The sequence below is a fragment of the Scyliorhinus canicula genome, chromosome 9 (genome assembly GCF_902713615.1).
Source record: "Scyliorhinus canicula chromosome 9, sScyCan1.1, whole genome shotgun sequence".
Lineage (NCBI taxonomy): Eukaryota > Metazoa > Chordata > Chondrichthyes > Carcharhiniformes > Scyliorhinidae > Scyliorhinus > Scyliorhinus canicula.
In genome coordinates this window covers 87,944,196-87,963,516 of record NC_052154.1, presented here as the reverse complement: position 1 = coordinate 87,963,516, position 19,321 = coordinate 87,944,196, and the positions used below count along the sequence as shown (strand labels likewise).

Genomic DNA, 19,321 nt, shown 5'->3' with positions numbered 1-19,321 from the left:
TTATTTTACCACAGGAAGTGGTTGAGGCCAAAACATTGCATATTTTCAAGAAGCAGTTAGATGTGGCACTCTAAGAATATGGGGGGAAAGCAGGATTGGGCCATTGAATTGGATGATCAGCCATGATCCTAATGAATGGTGGAGCAGACTCAAAGGGTGTGCTATGTTTCTAAAATGGGAGTTAATTTGCAAATCAGCTATGATCTAATTGAATGGTGAAACACTCTTGATCAGTTTTATGACCAGTTGGAAGATTTGTAAAGCGGCTGAAAACTGCATTTAAGACAATGACTTAGTTAGTGTCAAATGATCATTAAATGAGCGAGATCCAGGTTGCAAAATTGTCAACTTTTTCAGACACTTGCATGATGCCAGATTCAAAGAAGTATAATGCTTGTCCTCAGTGACATTAACTGACACAATCTTCCACCCATGTGGGAGACTGAGGAATGGGAATGGTCCAAAAACCCTTGGTGATTAAACATTGTGATTATTTTTTCTTGGAACTAAGCACAGTGCCATTGGATGGGTGAAGGTGCAGCATAGAGAAGGGAAGCATGTAATTGAATCCTTCACCTGGAGAATCTGATCTGGTTGAAAACCATTGCAGGACTTTTAACCCTGTGGCCTGAATAACGGGTGCAAAGTCAAATAACAATTTCACAAATATAAACAGAGGATTTTATTCCATAGGTGCTGGTGATGTTACTCAGTGAGCTGCAGGAGTCGATGTAAAATCATCTTCTGCGCATATCGGACCTGCAGGGAGTCACGTTCTCGTTTACTGAGCTGGCGGTAGGTCTCCTCATTCGCCAAGGTGGCTTCCTCCTCTTTTAGTCCTGAGCTGTAGGCTTTTAGTCTCATTGTTACAGTGTTGCGCAGAAGTTGCTTCCAAGCAGGCTTCAGTTTGGGTATTACGGCATTGTCGAGACTAGAAAGATCATCTTCCTCATCCTCGTCCCACCCGTCATTGGCCTTGTATTCTTCAAATTCCATCAGTGACATGCTGAGGACCTGTTCATGAGAGAGAATAACTCCATTAACCCAATGTCACTTCACACTAAAAGCAAAGCACCTAAATTCACAAAAAATGAGCCTTAGGTGACGATCTAGTGCTACTTGAAAGAGCTCATGTTTTGGCCCACTTGTTTCCTCAAGTTTATCCCGCTTTGAAAGATATTTCTTCTGCTTGTACCACCCTTTCAGGCAGTGCATTCCAGATAACTTGCTCAGTAAAATTTCATCACTGCTTTTTACAGAGCACGTGTGGCCTCTGGTTAATGACACGAAGAATAAGTTAACAAAGCTCTTAATATGTATTCAAATTATGAAATTCACCCACCCAATACCAACAAAATGCTGAACCCCACCTTCAGTGTACTGTAAAGTTCCTCCTCTGTCAGGACTCCTGCCTGACCAATCACAAAATCCCCCTCTTCTCCAACTATTTCCAACTCAGTCAGGAATTCCCATTTTTCCATCAGTAGTTTCCTCTCCTCGTCTGTCCGCACAGCTTAAAAAACAAAGAACATTCTGGTCAGATTGCCCATCCAAGCTGCAGACTTCCACTCAGGCTGGTAACATTGCTCCAAGACCAACCTTGCAGGGCAGCATCATACATCATCTGCATTCGGATATCCATGGCCTCATGTGTGTTGCTAGGATATGGCTCAGTGAAACCATACATGTGCAAGAGTTGCCAGTTAGCGAGCTGACCATATGTATTGAATATCTCTTCGCCTTTACTGATCTTTCTGATGGACAGCATTTTCAAACATTCCTGTAAATGCAAGAGTAGAAATTACATAGGAAAATATACCTTGCTACCATTACAAATGTTTCAACACCCATAATTAACTGTCCTGCCCCCGTCAATACTCACTGGTGTAAATTCCAGACGTGCGTTGTGATTGGCAACGTGATTCAAGATGTCTGCCATTGGCACCATCATGGGAGGCTTTGGGGCCTTGTCGTCGTCGTCATCATCATCATCATCATCATCATCCTCATCGGGTTCCTGGAAACTGCATGAATAAAACCCAACCTCAGGCCGCATATTCCTCACACTTCAACAATACCATATGGTGAGATATAGCAATACACAGGTTTCCCAGTGCAGCGCTAGACATGTTGTTCCTAACAGTTTTACATCATTGCATATCTATTTTCTCCAAGATGTGGAGATGCCGCCGTTGGACTGGGGTGGGCACAGTAGTCTTACAACACTATGTTAAAGCCCAACAGGTTTGTTTCGAATCACTAGCTTTCGGAGCAAAGTTCCTTCATCAGGTGATGGCGCTCCTTCACCTGATGAAGGAGCTGTGTCCCAAAAGCTAGTGATTCGAAACAAACCTGTTGGACTTTTAACATAGTGTAGTAAGACTTTTTACTATTTTCTTCAGCAAGTCTTTTATCTAAGCTACTATTAATACAGTTTTTATTAAGTTTCAATGAAAGCCTTGCCATTTACATGTCACATACAACATTGGAGCCCGTTTCTCCTTTTCATAACTTTATTGGTTCCTATTTGTTACCCCTGTCTTCCTTCCATTACTGGAAACTTTGTTTTTCTTCTCCCTGTCATTTTTTTTCACAACCTCTCCCCATCTCCCTCACTTCCCCCAGGCTTTTGTGCCTAGTCAATATCTCCAATTCGTGGAGAATCTGGGATCTCCTCTGCATGCGTCAGCCAGGAAAGGGCTGCACATGCACAATTCGGAATGTTTTATATTGGTATTCTGAACCGAGCCTGCATCGACCGAGAAAAGGCCATTCATGAGCAGTTCCGATTTTTTACATTGGTCAGGCGCAAAGATCCTGTGCGAATCATTCCCAACCGACGCGTTCACTGGAGGCCCGAGGTTCATCAGGACTTGGTGAAATGCCAACCACAGCTGAAAACGAAAATCAGATTTAGTTTATTTACATGAAGGTTTAGTGTTTCATCATTTATCTTATTTTGTGGCACACCAATGTGTGGGAACTTCTGCACTAGATACCTAACCTGGAAGCACTTTGGTGGGGGAGATGCACTCCTACGGGGGGGGGGGGGGGGGGGGGGGGGCGCTGCTGAAGGAGGCATTCCTCCAGAGAAATACAATGCATTTTCTTGAATCGGTGTTTGTACAGACCCTCACTCAACTCGGACAACTATCCGATCTTCAACGCATTATATGTCCAATTCCTATTCTATTCTACACTGAATACTCCCAATCTCTTTTATACACAAGTAGGTTTTGTTACTCATTTTCAGAATGTGAGAAAGTGCTGTCTATCCATGTGATGGGGACAGGTCCACAGACAGCCTTCGCTCCCACACAATCTCACCCCAGTGACCACTAGCTGCAAAGTCACATAGTAAATGGTGGAAGGCGATTCAACAACAAGAGAGCATCACAAACCAATCAAATCAGTGTCCAAGAAGGACTTCCTTCCCAGCAGGAGGCCTGGCTGGTTTTCACCTCTGAAGTATGGCTGTATAATGGATGGGGTCACACTTTCACCTGTAAGCCATAATAAATGCCACCAGCTTCTTGTAAAGGTCCAGAGTGTGTTTTTGCGGGTCGAAGATGTTGGGGTGAGACTTCATGAAGGGTAACACTATGCTGTTGTATTCCTCTTCGATGTTAAGCAAATCTTTCTCAACGGCCAGTGCTACTCCTGTGCCCAGTAACAGGCGGTTCCTCTCCTCCTCAGACCTGTGTAAAAATAAATAAATGAAACCAGAGTTACACTCGTCCTGAACTATTTCCCATTCCATCCCCTTGAAGGTGTCAAGTATTAACGTTGGAATAGAGTCATAACAGTTTTACAGATGAAAGAGGCTCTTTGACCCACTGTATCTGTACTAGCCAACAAACACCTATTTATTCTAATCCCATATTCCAGCACTTGATCTGTAACATTGTCTGCTCTGGCATTTCAAATGCTTCTTAAATGTTGAGGGTTCCTGCCTCTACCACCCTTTCGGGCAGTGAATTCCAGATTCCCACCATCCTCAGATCCCCTCTTTAACTCCTGCTCTTCACCTTAAATCTATACCCCTGGTTATTGACACCTCCGCTAAGGGGAAATGTTTCTTCCCATTTACTCTGTTTATGTCCCTCAATTTTGTACACCTGACTCAGGACCCCCTTAGCCTTCTCTGCTCTAAGGAGAGCAATCCTAGCTTAACCAGGCTCTCTTCGTAAACCTAATCCTAATACCTGGTATGTAGTTACACAAAATAATTCCTGTTACAGCCTTCCTAAACATCGTCTGGTTAAAATCTCCAACTCCTAAAGTCTAATGCCATACCCCACCACTCTCAAATGTATGTTTACTTGTCAGGTATGAATGGTCTTGCTGTGAATCAGAGGTTACTGTTCTTTAGGGATCCAGTACATCACCAGGACCAGGAGGCAGCTGCAGTTCCTTGCAATGGGCAGCAGAGGTCTAGCTTGAGCAGGGATGACAGAGAATGAGGGATAGGCAGATGGTCAGTGGAAGATCGAGGGGCAGGATCTGAAGAATCCTGATTCTTTTGCTGATGAGCATCTATTTACGACCTTAATACTTTGCATCTATTGGCTCAGTTCAGTTAGTTCAAGGGCCGAGTACATTATCTGAGCCTGAGAGAAAGAAATATGACTGATTTAAGCTCCTCGTTGTCTCTGTATTGCCATTCCATCCATTGTTAACAGAAGCCCCTTACCAAAACATTGGATGGTGCAGGCTGCTGAAGTCAGGCCAGAGTGAGAAGTAGGATTTCCAACGGGACTCACTGCTCGTGATCTCAAACATCATGGAAAGCAAGAGTGGTACCCACCCTGATGGGCTCTCCAACGCTGCCTCTTCTGAAAATAAGACACCCAACAGAAAATAAACCATTCACAACAAGCCAGAGATGCACCTTCACATATACAACATGCCTGGTCTCATTCTCTAGGTTTTCAGGCACACCACCCCAGCTGTGATTCCTCTCCCTGCTCGAGATGTTTGTGAATTGAAGTAACACTCCAAAGAGACAATCTCAGTTGACGGGACTATGTGATGTGTTATAAATGATCCATCTTCCGCTTAAGATGGCAAAACTGTCCTTGCAGGGGGATGTAAAAGATCCCATGTCTTTATTTTGCAGAAAAGCAGAGGAATTCTCCACCAACATGAATAAACCAAATCTCATCATTGCGGTTTGCTTTTTTTCCCCCACGTTTAATTCCTTTCCCAAAGTCAGCTTTTAACAATTGTTCCACATCATTTTTTATTCTTTCATTGAAGTGGACATCTCTGGTTAGGCCAGCGTTTGTCCCATCCCTAATTGCCGACCGGGTAAACCTGATGTTGAAGATAATTCTGAAGGTTTTAGTATCATCGGGCTATGTTTGCAATGGTTGATACAACTGAGTGAGTGGCTTGATTAGCCAGTTCAGAGAGCAATAAGGAGTCAACCACAGTGCCAAATACTGACAGATCGGGTAACAACGGCAGATTTCCTTCCATAAAGGTCAGCAGTGAACCAGATCAGTATTTACAGCAAACTTACAGATTCTCAAACACAATTATTGATACTAACTTTTTAATTCCAAATTTATTTAATTGAATTTAAATTCCTCATACCATGACTCAACAGAACTCTGATGCTACTACTTCCTTAAGGTCAGCGGAAACTAATTCCGTAATAACCTTCAAAAGAGAATCGGATAAATACTTGAAATGCAGGACAGTTCATGGGCTTCCGCCTGAGCTTCATTGATAGGTAAAATTTAGATATTTTCCCCCCTGTTCTCCCTATCTCACCTGCGGTTGTCAACCAGGTCCCAGAACCATCTCCCAAACAGCCACATCTCAACCTAAGCAGAGGTATCAAGAGATCAAAGGACAGGGACTCCAGCTGATTTTCCCATCCCAGCCCCCAGGCACTGAGACCAACAATCAAACCTAGGACCTCTCAACAGCCCCTATAGGTTTCTAGGATAACATCAGGCAGTATGTATACCTTGCCAGGCCACCAGCACGGTTTCAAGACAGCTTACCTTTCTTCAGGAGGTCGCAGATTGTCGTTGTGTACTGGCTGAGCACTGCTGACCTTGGAACGGAGAACAGCATCTCTCCCTCTTCAATCTCATTTTTCGCCACCAGGCCATAATCTGCCACTGTGCCTTCTTTACTCACACAAACCTGAGTGAGAATCAAGAAACAAAAACTGTAAGAGTGCAAGCCATACAGTAAATGCAGTATAAATAATCATTTTTATTTAAAAGATGGGGTTGGGAGATGGGAATCAATGAGGATTAAAACTAGGGTCAATATCAGTGCTCATAAATGTAAAATAATTGATAAAAGAACCGGGGGGGGGGGGGGGAAATGAGAACATTTTACCAAAAGGTTATGACCTGGATCATAAAACCTAAAAGGATGGTGGAATCAGACACCATCACCACTTGAGCTATGGGCAGATGAGGATGTAACAAGATAGAGTGGTAGTAAGTATCACTAATAACTGCCAGGGGAGGTTGTGGAAGCAGATACATTCACAGCGTTCAAAAGGCATCTCCACAAATACATGGATAGGATGGGTATAGAGGGATCCGGCACCAGGAAGTGCTGAGGGTTTTGGCCAAGGGTGGTATCATGACCAAAAAAGCTTGGAGGGCCGAATGGCCTGTTCCTGTACTGTATTGTTCTTTGTTATTCTTTATACTGTTGAGTGAGAGGGGACAATATGTCTGTAACGGTGATCATACAAAGACAAACAGGTGTTGAATTGCAGGAAACATCTAAGAGATAAGTCCTGCCCAATGTTAATTGTACATCATTTGCATTTAATGGTACGCAGGTGGAGGATGCTAATTAAGGTTTCACTTGAACATAAAAAGACACTTAATTGTGAGATTGGGGTGGTACATGCTTGCAATGTTTCACTCTGTAAATAAATGCAAGACTGAGTAAAGATTGGCTCCAGTATTATTCTTCACCAATTGGCTTTTTAGATTGGAACATCCATAAGCACAGCGTGACCACTAGAGCATTCAAGCGCCTGGAGAACAGTAAATAGAATGATCCCTAATGTAGGAGGGGAGGTGTCCATGTGACTGCTGCTGGACTCTCATGCTACTATGTATTATTAGCGTGCTTACATACTAACCTCACAGTAACCTTACTAACTGTAGAAACAGTTTTGAGATGACAGCAAGGGGTCAGAAGGCTTAGTTTATAAATCCTTATTTGTGAGTATAAAAAAATGCCTATATCACAAATACAACTTGATTAGACTATCTTAGTCTGGATTGAAGTGAAAGGATTAAGACTGTTCTAACAAGGTGGAACGGAGAATCAACATATTTATTAAGTTCAAGAAGACAAATTCAAGCTGGGTTGTGATGCCTCCCAAAGTCAAAGAACCTGCCCACAATCTCCTTCATGGGTCAGTTGGGGAGAGCTGCTTGTTGGAATAAAGAGAAATATTCTGTTTCAAGTCCAGGAACCTAGCTGCCAAGGAAGCAACAACCAAAGTATTTTCACAAATGTGAAGACTGCCCCACGATACTCTCAAAATACCAAACATTCATCAGCCCAGTTCCAGTGAACAAGATGATCAAATAGTGGCACTGATCAATGTCAACAAATTCAAATTTTATCAGCAATACCCCTCCGGCTGATATCTGACTGGCTTGCTCAATGAGTAGGTTCCCAGTCCAGCCCCAATGGTTGGATCACGCCTCAACTTGTGTTTTGCCATTAATTAAACTTTCAGTTACAAATTTTGAATAACAAAGTTATTTTAATTTTCCGTCTTTGGCATGGTTGTGCAATTACTGTTTCTTGTGTTTGTTGAGTGTGAGATTCCGAATGGTCGTTTTAACCATATAATTAGCTAGGACTAAACGGAGGTAAAGAAAGAATCCTTTATTCACATCGGTTCACAAAAATGCAATTAGGAAGATTGATTGTAGGTTTTGCTGGACAATCTACAGTCTGACAGCATCTGTGGAGAGAGAACAGAGCTAACGTGGAGTCTGGATGACTTTTAAAGTCATCCAGACTTAAAACGTTAGCTCACTTCTCGCGCCACAGATGCTGTCAGACCTGCTGAGATTAGGGAATGGAAGGGGCTCCATAAGTGGAACTTAATGAAGCTGGTGGAGGAGACTAGGGAGGATCTTAAGAGGTGGGATACATGGCACTTAACGTTGGGGGGAGGGTCCAAGCGGGAAAATGAATATTCTGCTAAGGTTCTTGTTTATTTCATAGAATTTTACAGTGCAGGAGGCCATTCGGCCCATCGAGTCTGCACTGGCTCTTGGAAAGCGCAACCTACCAAAACCCACACCTCCACCTTATCCCCATTAGCCAGTAACCACACCCAACACTAAGGTCAATTTAGCATAACCAATCCACCTAACCTGCACATCTTTAGACAGTGGGAGGAAACCAGAGCACCTGGAAGAAGCTCACGCACACACGGGGAGAACGTGCAGACTCCGCACAGACAGTGACCCAAGCCGGGAATCGAACCTGGGACCCTGGAGCTGTGAAGCAATTGTGCTAACCACAATGCTACCGTTATCTTTCAGGCTCTCCTGATCTTTATACCAAAGGCCTTTTTTCAGAGAGTGGACACAATCATTTCGGACTTTGTATGGGCGGGGAAGGTGCCGATGGTGGGGAGGACCTTTCTAGAGAGGCAGCGGGGGGGGGGGGGGGGGGGGTGGCATTGTCAAACTTGCTTGATTATTATTGGACAGCGAATGTGGACAAGGTGCGGCGGTGGTGGGAAGGAGAAGCGGTAGAGTGGGTTGGGAATGAGGAGGAATCTTGCAAGGGGTCTAGTTTGAGGGCTACGGTGACGGCAGAGTTGCCAATGGCTCAGTAGGTATTCAGGGAGCCCAGAGGTGCAGTCCAGGGTGAAGATATGTAATCAGTTGAGGCATTTTAGGGTGGAAGGGATGTCGGTGCTAACACCGCTGTGCGAGAATCATGGGTTTGAGCCGGGGGGGAATGGATAATGTATACAGGAGGTGGAGGGAAGTGGGGCTGGTCAAGGTGAGAGATTTGTACTTTAAGGAAGGGTTCGCCAATCTGGAGGAGCTAAGGGAGAGGGTAGAGCTGCCGAGGGTTGGTGAGTTCATGTATCTGCAGCCTAGGGACTTTGCGCGAACGTTCTGGAGTGGGTTCCCTAGTTTGCCGGGATACACCTTGCTGCAGCAATTGCTGCATCAGGATGTGGAAGGGGAGGGAAGAATTGGGGAAATATACAAGGGCTGGTTTAGCACAGGGCTAAATAGCTCACTTTTAAAGCAGATAAAGTCAGGCCAGCAGCGCAGTTCAATTCCTGTACCAGCCTCCCCGAACAGGCGCCGGAATGTGGCGACTAGGGGCTTTTCACAGTAACTTCATTTGAAGCCTACTCGTGACAATAAGCGATTTTCATTTTTCATTTCATTTCAAGGGCTGTGAGAGCAGGGAGGCGAGTGGGTGGTGAAGATCAAGGAGAAATGGGATGTGGAGTTGGGAGGGGAGATCAATTGGGGAGTATGGAGTGCAGCACTGCATAGAGTAAACAGGACCTCTTCTTGTGCAAGAATGAACCTGATACAGTTTAAGGTGCTGCACAGGGTGCACATGACTCGGGCGAGAATGAGCGTTCTTTCAGGGGGTAGCAGATGTGTGAGAGGTGTGGGCGGGGGCCAGCGAATTACGCACACATGTTTGGGGCTGCGAAAAATTGGGAAGATTCTGGGCGGGAGTGTACATTGACTTAGCCAGGATAGTGGAGGAGGAGGTGGAGGACCCTTTGGTGACGATATTTGGGGTTTCAGAGAAGCCAGAGCTCATGGAGAGGAGGAAGGTCGATGTCGTGGACTTCGCTCTCTGATTGCACAGCGGCAAATTTTGCTGGAGTGGTGTTTGGCATCGCCACCGGGGGTAGCAACTTGGTTGGGTGACCTGTAACACTTCCTGCAGTTAGAAAAGATAAAGTATGAGTTAAGGGGCTCTTCAGGGGGGTTTGAGGAAAGGTGGGGGGATGTTTGTGACCGTGTTTGAGGGGCTGTTCATGGGGGGGGGATGGGAAAAATCTGTACAGACTGTATAGTTGATTGTTGGGAAGTATGTTTCCCGGGGTGTTTATTTGCTGTAACCTGTTTTCATACATGTTTGTAATAAAATATATATATTTTTTTAATGATCTGCTGAGATTGTCCAGCATTTCCAATTTTAGTTCCAGATTCCAGCATTCGCATTAATTTGCTTTTATTATAGTAGCGTTTGCTGTCTGTTGTAAATAGTTTAAAATAAAATAACCAGTTGAGCCTACTCCTCACTTCATTTAGCATGGAGTCAGGTTTTATGGAGTACTGCATCGTCAGAGAACAGGTTAAGCATCCCTTATACGAAAAATTCAAAATCCACACTTTTCTTTCGAGCGTGACGTGATGTCATGAGTGGGAAATCCCACAAGGCTTTGGGGAGGTTCATGGTGGATGCGCATGTCCCAACGCACACTATTAATGCACAGTTCCCAATGCGCTACAGATGGACAACATATTTCAAAATCCTACCACTGTTTAAAAAAAAAAGAGGTAGGCAGAGAGCGGGTAATTATAGGCCAGTGAGCTTAACTTCGGTAGTAGGGAAGATGGAATCTATCATCAAGGAAGAAATAGCGAGGCGTCCAGATAGAAGTTGTCCCATTGGGCAGACGCAGCATGGGTTCATAAAGGGCAGGTCGTGCTTAACTAATTTAATGGAATTCTTTGAGGACATTACCAGTGCAGTCGATAACAGGGAGCCAATGGATGTGGTATATCTGGATTTCCAGAAAGCCTTTTGACAAGGTGCCACACAAAAGGTTGCTGCATGGCATTAAGGGTAAAGTAATAGCATGGATAGAGGATTGGTTAATTAATAGAAAGCAAAGAGTGGGGATTAATGGGTGTTTCTCTGGTTGGCAATCAGTAGCTAGTGGTGTCCCTCAGGGATTAGTGTTGGGCCCACAATTGTTCACAATTTACATAGATGATTTGGAGTTGGGGGACCAAGGGCAATGTGTCCAAGTTTGCAGATGACACTAAGATGAGTGGTAAAGCGAAAAGTGCAGAGGATACTGGAAGTCTGCAGAGGGATTTGAATAGGTTAAGTGAATGGGCTCGGGTCTGGCAGATGGAATACAATGTTGACAAATGTGAGGTTATCCATTTTGGTAGGAATAACAGCAAATGGGATTATTATTTAAATGATAAAATATTAAAGCATGCTGCTGTGCAGAGAGACCTGGGTGTGCTAGTGCATGAGTCACAAAAAGTTGGTTTACAGGTGCAACAGGTGATTAAGAAAGCAAATGGAATTTTGTCCTTCATTGCTAGAGGAATGGAGTTTAAGACTAGGGAGGTTATGCTGCAATTGTATAAGGTGTTAGTGAGGCCACACCTGGAGTATTGTGTTCAGTTTTGGTCTCCTTACTTCAGAAAGGACGTACTGGCACTGGAGGGTGTGCAGAGGAGATTCACTAGGTTAATCCCAGAGCTGAAGGGGTTGGATTATGAGGCGAGGTTGAGTAGACTGGGACTGTACTCGGTGGAATTTAGAAGGATGAGGGGGGATCTTATAGAAACATATAAAAATTATGAAGGGAATAGATGCGGGCAGGTTGTTTCCACTGGCGGGTGAAAACAGAACTAGGGGACATAGCCTCAAAATAAGGGGAAGTAGATTTAGAACTGAGTTTAGGAGGAATTTCTTCACCCAAAGCGTTGTGAATCAATGGAATTCCTTGCCCAGTGAAGCAGTAGAGGCTCCTTAATTAAATGTTTTTAGGATAGAGATAGATGGTTTTTTGAAGGATTAAGGGTTATGGTGTTCAGGCCGGAAAGTGGAGCTGAGTCCACAAAAGATCAGCCATAATCTAATTGAATGGCGGAGCAGGCTCGAGGGGCCAGATGGCCTACTCCTGCTCCTAGTTCTTATGTTCTAATTCCAAAGTCCTATACACACTCGGCCCAAGCATTATGGATAAGGGATGCTCAACCTGTACAAAACTCGACGAATTTGGTGAGTGACGATACATTCAGCGTTTTAAGGGCTGATCTCTTGCCAAACCTTCAGTTTGGCAATCAGCATTGAACTTAAATTTAACTTGTAGTCTTTTAGTGTTAGTTAATTGGAAACAAGTTGCCTGCTCGTGACAGTTGCACAGTTAGTTAATTAGCTGGTTAGCTAGAACTGTTGAATCAGATCTCTGGAATGTTTACTGATGTACATATTCCGATTCTACAGAATACTTTACAGAATACTGCTTCTGGAGCACTAAACTCCGGGAAATTGGTGAATGAGGGAAGATGTGCTCTTATGTTTTCTAAACAATGATCCATGAGAGGGAGCAAGAGACAATGACATCTGAGAGGCAGCAATTAGAGGCATAAATTTAAAATAAACGTATAAAAAAGGTTCTAACTAGATTCAAAAAGAGAATGGAGTTTTCTTTTTAAGATTATTGCTGGGTATTTGAGACTTGTTCTTGCACCATGTGTGTAGGAAGAGTCTCCAGCTGCTTCAGCATGAGCTGTTTCAGAGCAGCTAGAGTTATTGCAGAGCTTCAGGGAGGATGAAAGTTTTCTGATACTTTCCAGGTAGCCACCAGCATAGGCAAGGAGAGTTCAGGATAGTAGATTAAGAGGAGGTAGGAGGTCTTCAGGGTGTGTGCCATTCTCAAGCTGGTACTCCATGTTGGTGATTGCTGGTAGTGATGACGCCTTGAAAGAGTGCAGTCCAGATGTTGGGATCAATGGACATAGCAGTGCCCACTGGAAACAACAAAGCACATAATTACAGGAGATTCCCTGGGGAGGGACGGGGAACAGATAGGCAGTTTGGGAACGGTCATTGCCAACTCTACATGGTGCTTTGCTTCTAGGGTAAAGGACATCACTGAAAGAGTGCAAAATATTGGGAAGGGAGTGAGTCAAAAGTGTGGTACATGTTGATACCAATGGTAAAGAGAACAGAAATTGAGGTCCTACAGTCAGACTTTCAGGACCTAGGTGTGGTGTTCTTTGTGTTAATTATTTAGGATGGATTGCGTAGTGTTCCACTAAGACCACAGTATAGCTTTTACTCAAACAAAGCTATAATTTTATTCGCATGCCTAAACTGGGTTTCGACACTTAGTCTTTTTAGAATATAGAATTGATAAATAACATCTAACTGCACTCACCTACTGTTAATCTCACTCACTGGTATAACTATAATCTAACCTTCTCATACTAACTGCTCTGATGACCTTAACTAGCTGTCTCTTGTTTACTCCTCCCTAAGGTCTAGCATCACTACTTTATAAGTAGTATTTGCAGCTCCCTCTAGTGGCTATTTATGGTAATGCTGGTAGTTATGATAATACCACATCCCCCTTCCTTTGTGAAAGAAAGTATTATTACACTGGTTGTTATATTTTCTTTTAACTCTAACCGAGTAGTATTGCTATCTATATAACTAGTAACTATCACTATCTTATACAATACAGTATTGCTTTTCGTTATGAAAGTTACATCACTTAGATGAGAATGCATTAAATTACAATCACAAGTTGAGTCTCTCTGGAGGTTGTCTTCTGGTAGAATGTCTCAGTGGAATATTCAAGGCGGTCCATCTTCTAGTTGTGTTAATGCTAAACATGGATCTGGTAAAGCAATGTCCTTGAACATGTTGTCTCATGGAACAACTTTTTCAAGTTGAGTGTGAACCTTGTGCTTGACACATAGTAAAGCTCGTCTGTTTCCCCTGACCAGCGATCCTCATTCTGTTTGTACTAGGTAGGACCTGGGTGCTACCTGTTTTAGATCTTTGGCAAAATTTGACGAACCTGCTTTTGGATCTTGAATCCTCACAAAGTCCCCTTCATGAAGCTCAGCTAAAGGGGTATGTCTGTTGTAGACCTCTTGTTGCTTCTTCTTTGTCTTGGTGATTCTTTCACTTGTTATCAGTTTCTGGACTGATGATATGTTTAAAGTGGTTCGTAGTCTTCTCCCTATCAACATTTGTGCAGATGAGAGACCCGTTGACAACGGTGTTGTTCAGTAAGCCAACAGCGCTAATGACACGTCTTGACCATCTTCACTTGTCTTTTGGAACAATCTCTTAATTATCCCGATTCATCACTCTGCTTTCCTATTAGACTTTTGATAATGTGGGCTAGATGTCACATGGTTACAGTTATATTGCTCTGTGCAGGTTGATGCATCTGACAAATCGGACATGCTTGCACATACTGATCGATGTCTGTTTATTCCTGGCCAATACATCGATGTCTGGCTCGCCTATGACCCTTCTCAATGCCTTGATGACCCTCTGGAATCTGCTGCAGAATCCTTGATGTAAACTAGCAGGTATCACTATCCTGTCTCCTTTTAGCAGGACACCATCAATCGTAGTCAGATCACCTTGTCTCAAAAGGGTGATTTGCATCCAGCAGGCCACCCTTCTCCGAAGTATTTGTTTTACCTTCTGGAGCAGCAAGCCCTTTTCAGTTTCGTCTTTTATGATCTGTAGCTAGCTGGTCGTATCTCAGAAATTTAAAAAGCTTGAGATTCCACTATTCGGATTAACTCAGCTTCTGATGCATCAGCAGTAGTTATGTTTTCTCATCTGCCATCATCATTATGAACTTCGGCGAGGTCGTTCACATCACCCAGGTCTTCCCTGGACTCTTCACCTGTCATCTGAAGTACCAGTTGAGTGAATCCTCTTCACTAGCTGCAATCTTTCATCAGCAGCAACACCAATCAATGAAGATTTCTGACCCTCTATGACCTTGAAGTCGATGGGTAACTCTATTTTCCCATTCTTCACATTGAAACATCATGACCCCTTTGTAGCTATCGTGTTACCATTGTAATCTTTGAGCTCATAGGTGGACTGCTTTATCAGACGTTTTCTGAATGCTTGCTTTAAAGAATGGAACATGCTCTCCTGTATCAATCTTCAATGGGATCCATTCACCATTTATTTCAAGTGAGACAATCCACTCCTTTATTATCTTTGAGGGTGTGTTTATTGGTCTGTCTTCCTGATCCAATACATCAATCTTGGTAATAGCTTCTATCATAAAGGTATCTGACAAAGCATAAGGTGAGCAATCATCTCTATCTTCTGTGATTTGGGATTTTTTCTCAACACTTTTTGCATACTTTGGATCCTTCCACCATCCCTATAATGCTGTTTAAATTTGATTACTGGAACAGTAGGTCCAAAACGACACTAGGCTGCAAAGTGATTCAGTCTACCACAATTGGAACAATGCTTCCCTGTAGCCGGACAATTTTCTGTGGGCGTGTCCACAGCATGTGCATGTCATCACGCTCGTGATGTCACAATCAAAATGGCCACCAGCCATTGTACGCAGTTTTCTTTGCTGTGACACAGCATTAACCACGTTTATCGATTTTGGCATATTCGCTGGATGCCTGCTCGCTGGCCTTGCACATATTTATAGTATCTTCAATCGACAACACCGGTTTTCTCGCGCAGCCGTTCATCGTTAATTTGGAACAGAACTTGGTCCTGCAGCATAGACTCACGGGCTGTGGCAAAATTACAGGACTACGCTCGGAGCTTAAGACCTGTGACAAAGGAATCCACTGACTCTTCGAAGCTGCAGCCTTTTCTGAGACATGTAGCACTCATAAGTCTCATTCACCTGTTTACAGTGAGTGTCAAACTTTTGGAGCACCATACTGTATTTATTTTTGTCCTCATCTGCACTGCACTGAATTCAAACAAATTGAGGAACTCCAATGCTTGCGGTCCAGCCAAATTTAGTAGGAGAGCTATCTTATGTTGGTTGGTCTGATCCATTTTCTAGCACAGAGGCTGAAATAAAGACTTTGAACTGTTGCTTACAGAGGGCCCAGTTCTGGCATAGTTTACCGTGTGTCTTGAAGTGTCAGGCTTCTTGAGACCATCCATCTTCTGATCCGTCTTTACTGTAGATATTTCCCGAGATGTAGCTTCTGGATTGCTTTCTTCAATCTCCAATGCTATTCTACACTAATCTAAACACTAATCAAGGAATAGACTCCTGGTACCATGTGGTGTTCTTTGTATTGCTTATTTAAGATGGATTGCGTAGTGTTCCACATAGACTACAGTATAGCTTTTACTCAAAGCTATAATTTTATTCACACTACTAGACTGGGCTTCGCCACTTCGTCCTTTTAGAATACAGAATTGATCAATAACATCTAACAACACTCACCTACTACTAATCTTGCTCACTGGTATAACTATAATCTAACCTTCTCATATTAACTGCTCTGATGACCTTCACTAGCTGTCTCCTGCTTACTCCTCCCCTGAGGTCTAGCATCATCGCTTTATATAGTAGTATCTGTAGCTCCCTCTAGTAACTATTCACGGTGCTACATTAACCCTTGCTGATAGTTATAATACCACACGAGGGTAGCACTAGGGAAGAAGTTAAAAAATAGTACCTCGAGGGTAGTAATCTCTGGATTACTCCCAGTGCAATGCACCAGAGAGTGTAGAAATAGGATAGGGAGGATCAATGTGTGGCTTGAAGCATGGTGCAGAGGAGGGAGAGCTTCAGATTCTTTGGGAATTTGGACCCACTGGGGCAAGAGGCATCTATTCAAAGGGGTGAATTGCAGCTCAACTGGATCAACGCCTCCACAGCTAACGCACTCGTGGTTGCAAAAGGTTTAAACAAAATTGGCGGAAGGGGGATGGGGCAGTTGCCACAAATTATAGGTGTAAGAAAGAGGAATTTGTGCATAAAGTGAGTGTTAGATTGCACTGCTTCCATCTCTTGTATTATGTTAGATAGGAGCAGATGAACTACGATGAATAATAATAATTATTATTGTCACAAGTAGGCTTACGTTAACACCGCAATTAAGTTACTGTGAAAATCCCCTAGTTAATCGCCACAATCTGGCACCTGTTCAGGTACACAGAGTGAGAATTCAGAATGTCCAATTCACCAAACAAGCACTTCTTTGGGACTTGTGGGAGGAAACTGGAGCACCCGCAGGAAACCCATGCAGAGACAGGGAGAACCTGGATCCCTGGCACTGTGAAACAACAGTACAAACCCCTGTGGTACTGTGTTGTCAATAAGTCAGAGACTGTGAAGATGGATTGTTTTGTTACATGAAAAAGACAGCCAGAGACACAAATAGGCATTGTACCTACTGGCCAGGATCTTGCAACTGAATCTGGAGAGAGCTGCGCAGGAGAATCCAGGGCAGAACGGAGCAGTGCTAGTGTTAGCTCTGTACAGAGCTCCAGGGTCTCTGGTAAACTGCCTACATGATTACTTGAGGTATGATTTTGATAATTGTACCAATGCAAATAAGGATGTGAAACCCATGAATGTTATATGCATTGGAAGTACTGGCAAATGAGAGGAGAAGTTCAAGATTTTGAAAGAAAAGTGGGTGAAACATTCCATTTGAGGTTGAGACCCCAGAGTCAGTTGTTAAGTTACAGCTGAGTCCAAACGAAAAGATTGAGCTGCTGCACCTGACTTGTGACAGCACATTTAAAAAAACACAAGATATTCATATCATTTCAATGGCTGCGATGATGGATGAAGGCTGCAGCAATAGAGAGATTCCCCCTCCGCCACAGACGAGCCCTGCGGTGAAAGGGACAGTACCATGAGATCTGGAAGTCCCTAGCTTTGGACCAGCATGTAGGGGGTGGAGTTTGATTCAGTGATCTCACTCTTGGAATAGGTGTGTGTTTTGACAGCTTTTGTCACGACTGAGCAGCCCTCTTCAGGATCCACTCAGGTTATCCCACATGGGGGAAGGGGGTGAAAACGTGCCCTAAAAATAGTCAGTTCCGTCCCCAACCTGGCTGGAAAACCATATCCAGTAACGTCATCTAGCTGCAGTCAGAAAATCAAAGTTTCTTTTAACAAATTTAGAGTACCTAATTATTTTTTTCCAATTAAGGGGCAATTTAGCGTGGCCAATCCACCTACCCTGCACATCTTTGGGTTGTGGGGAAGAAACCCACACAGACACGGTGAGAATGTGCAAACTCCACACGGGCAGTGACCCAGAGCCGGGATCAAACCTGGGACTCGGTGCCATGAGGCAGCAGTGCTGTGCTGACCACAGAAACTCCAAGTTAAACTGAATTTCAGAAACTGGAATGTATGAATCCTCGTGGATAATGAACAAAATAATCGACTGGAACAGAGAGCTGCCCTTGCGTGGGTGAATGCAAGCGCATCAACATTGACGCCGCTGCCCTGCAAGAGACCCAAAGAGCAGGCTAAGGGCAGCTGTGGGAGTTGGCACCTTCTTCTGGAGAGGTAAGCCCGAGAATGCTAGATGCATGGAATTGGTTTAACCATCAAGAACAAACTCCTCAACCAAATCTCAGAGCCCCATTGGTATTAACGAGCACCTCATGACCCTCCGTCTACAACTTGCCAAGAAACAGCAGGCAACGGTCGTGAGTGCCTACACCCCAACCCCTGATGCCAACGATGAGTCCATAGGCTTTTACTCCACCCTGGACACCATGCTCTCCAACATTCCTAAGGAAGATAAAATCATTCTATTTGGGGATTTTAAAGCCAGGGTTGGAAAAGACTCCTAAATCTGGAAACGGGTTGAAATCCAAGAAGAAAATGACACCGATATCTTGCATGGAACTTCAGTATGAGAATGAGAGAATCTCTTATTGTCACAAGTAGACTTCAAATGAAGTTACTGTGAAAAGCCCCTAGTCGCCACAGTCCGGCACCTGTTCGGGGAGGCTGGTATGGGAATTGAACCGTGCTGCTGGCCTGCCTTGGTCTGCTTTAAAAGCCAGCTCTTTAGCCCTGTGCTAAACTAGCCCCTGCAGGTGACATTTCCATCTCCACTCTCAGAATCTCAAAGCCATGCTTGACACCTTCGCGGAAGCAGACCAAAGATGCAGTCTCGGGCAGCACGGTGGCCTAGTGGTTAGCACAACCGCCTCACGGCGCTGAGGTCCCAGGTTCGATCCCGGCTCTGGGTCACTGTCCGTGTGGAGTTTGCACATTCTCCCCGTGTCTAAGTGGGTTTCGCCCCCACAACCCAAAAATGTGCAGAGTAGGTGGATTGGCCACGCTAAATTGCCCCTTAATTGGAAAAAATAATTGGGTAATCTAAATTAAAAAAATAAATAAATAATAAAAAAAAAGATGCAGTCTCAGCCTAAAGAAGACTCAAGTCCTTTACCAACTCGTCCCAGGGCAAGAGCGGGTCTCTCCCTCTGTCAAGATCAACGGAGAAACCCTACCAAATTTCCCAAACCTAGGAAGCCAATTCTGGTCTGAAGCGGACAT

The 19,321-nt window shown here is 43.9% G+C and overlaps 1 protein-coding gene across 1 annotated transcript in view; it reads right to left on the bottom strand.

Annotated features, from left to right (window-relative positions):
* Window positions 1-663: 663 nt before the first annotated feature.
* setd6 (SET domain containing 6, protein lysine methyltransferase) overlaps window positions 664-19,321 on the bottom strand; it is a 31,516-nt gene continuing 12,858 nt past the window's right edge. The window contains exons 3-9 of the mRNA XM_038807122.1: window positions 6,015-6,159; window positions 4,694-4,835; window positions 3,504-3,698; window positions 1,883-2,024; window positions 1,600-1,780; window positions 1,371-1,513; window positions 664-1,014 (exon numbers count right to left, since the gene is read on the bottom strand). Of these exons, the coding sequence (XP_038663050.1) occupies window positions 706-1,014; window positions 1,371-1,513; window positions 1,600-1,780; window positions 1,883-2,024; window positions 3,504-3,698; window positions 4,694-4,835; window positions 6,015-6,159 (1,257 nt within the window). The 3' untranslated portion in view covers window positions 664-705. The remainder of the gene's footprint in view (window positions 1,015-1,370; window positions 1,514-1,599; window positions 1,781-1,882; window positions 2,025-3,503; window positions 3,699-4,693; window positions 4,836-6,014; window positions 6,160-19,321) is intronic.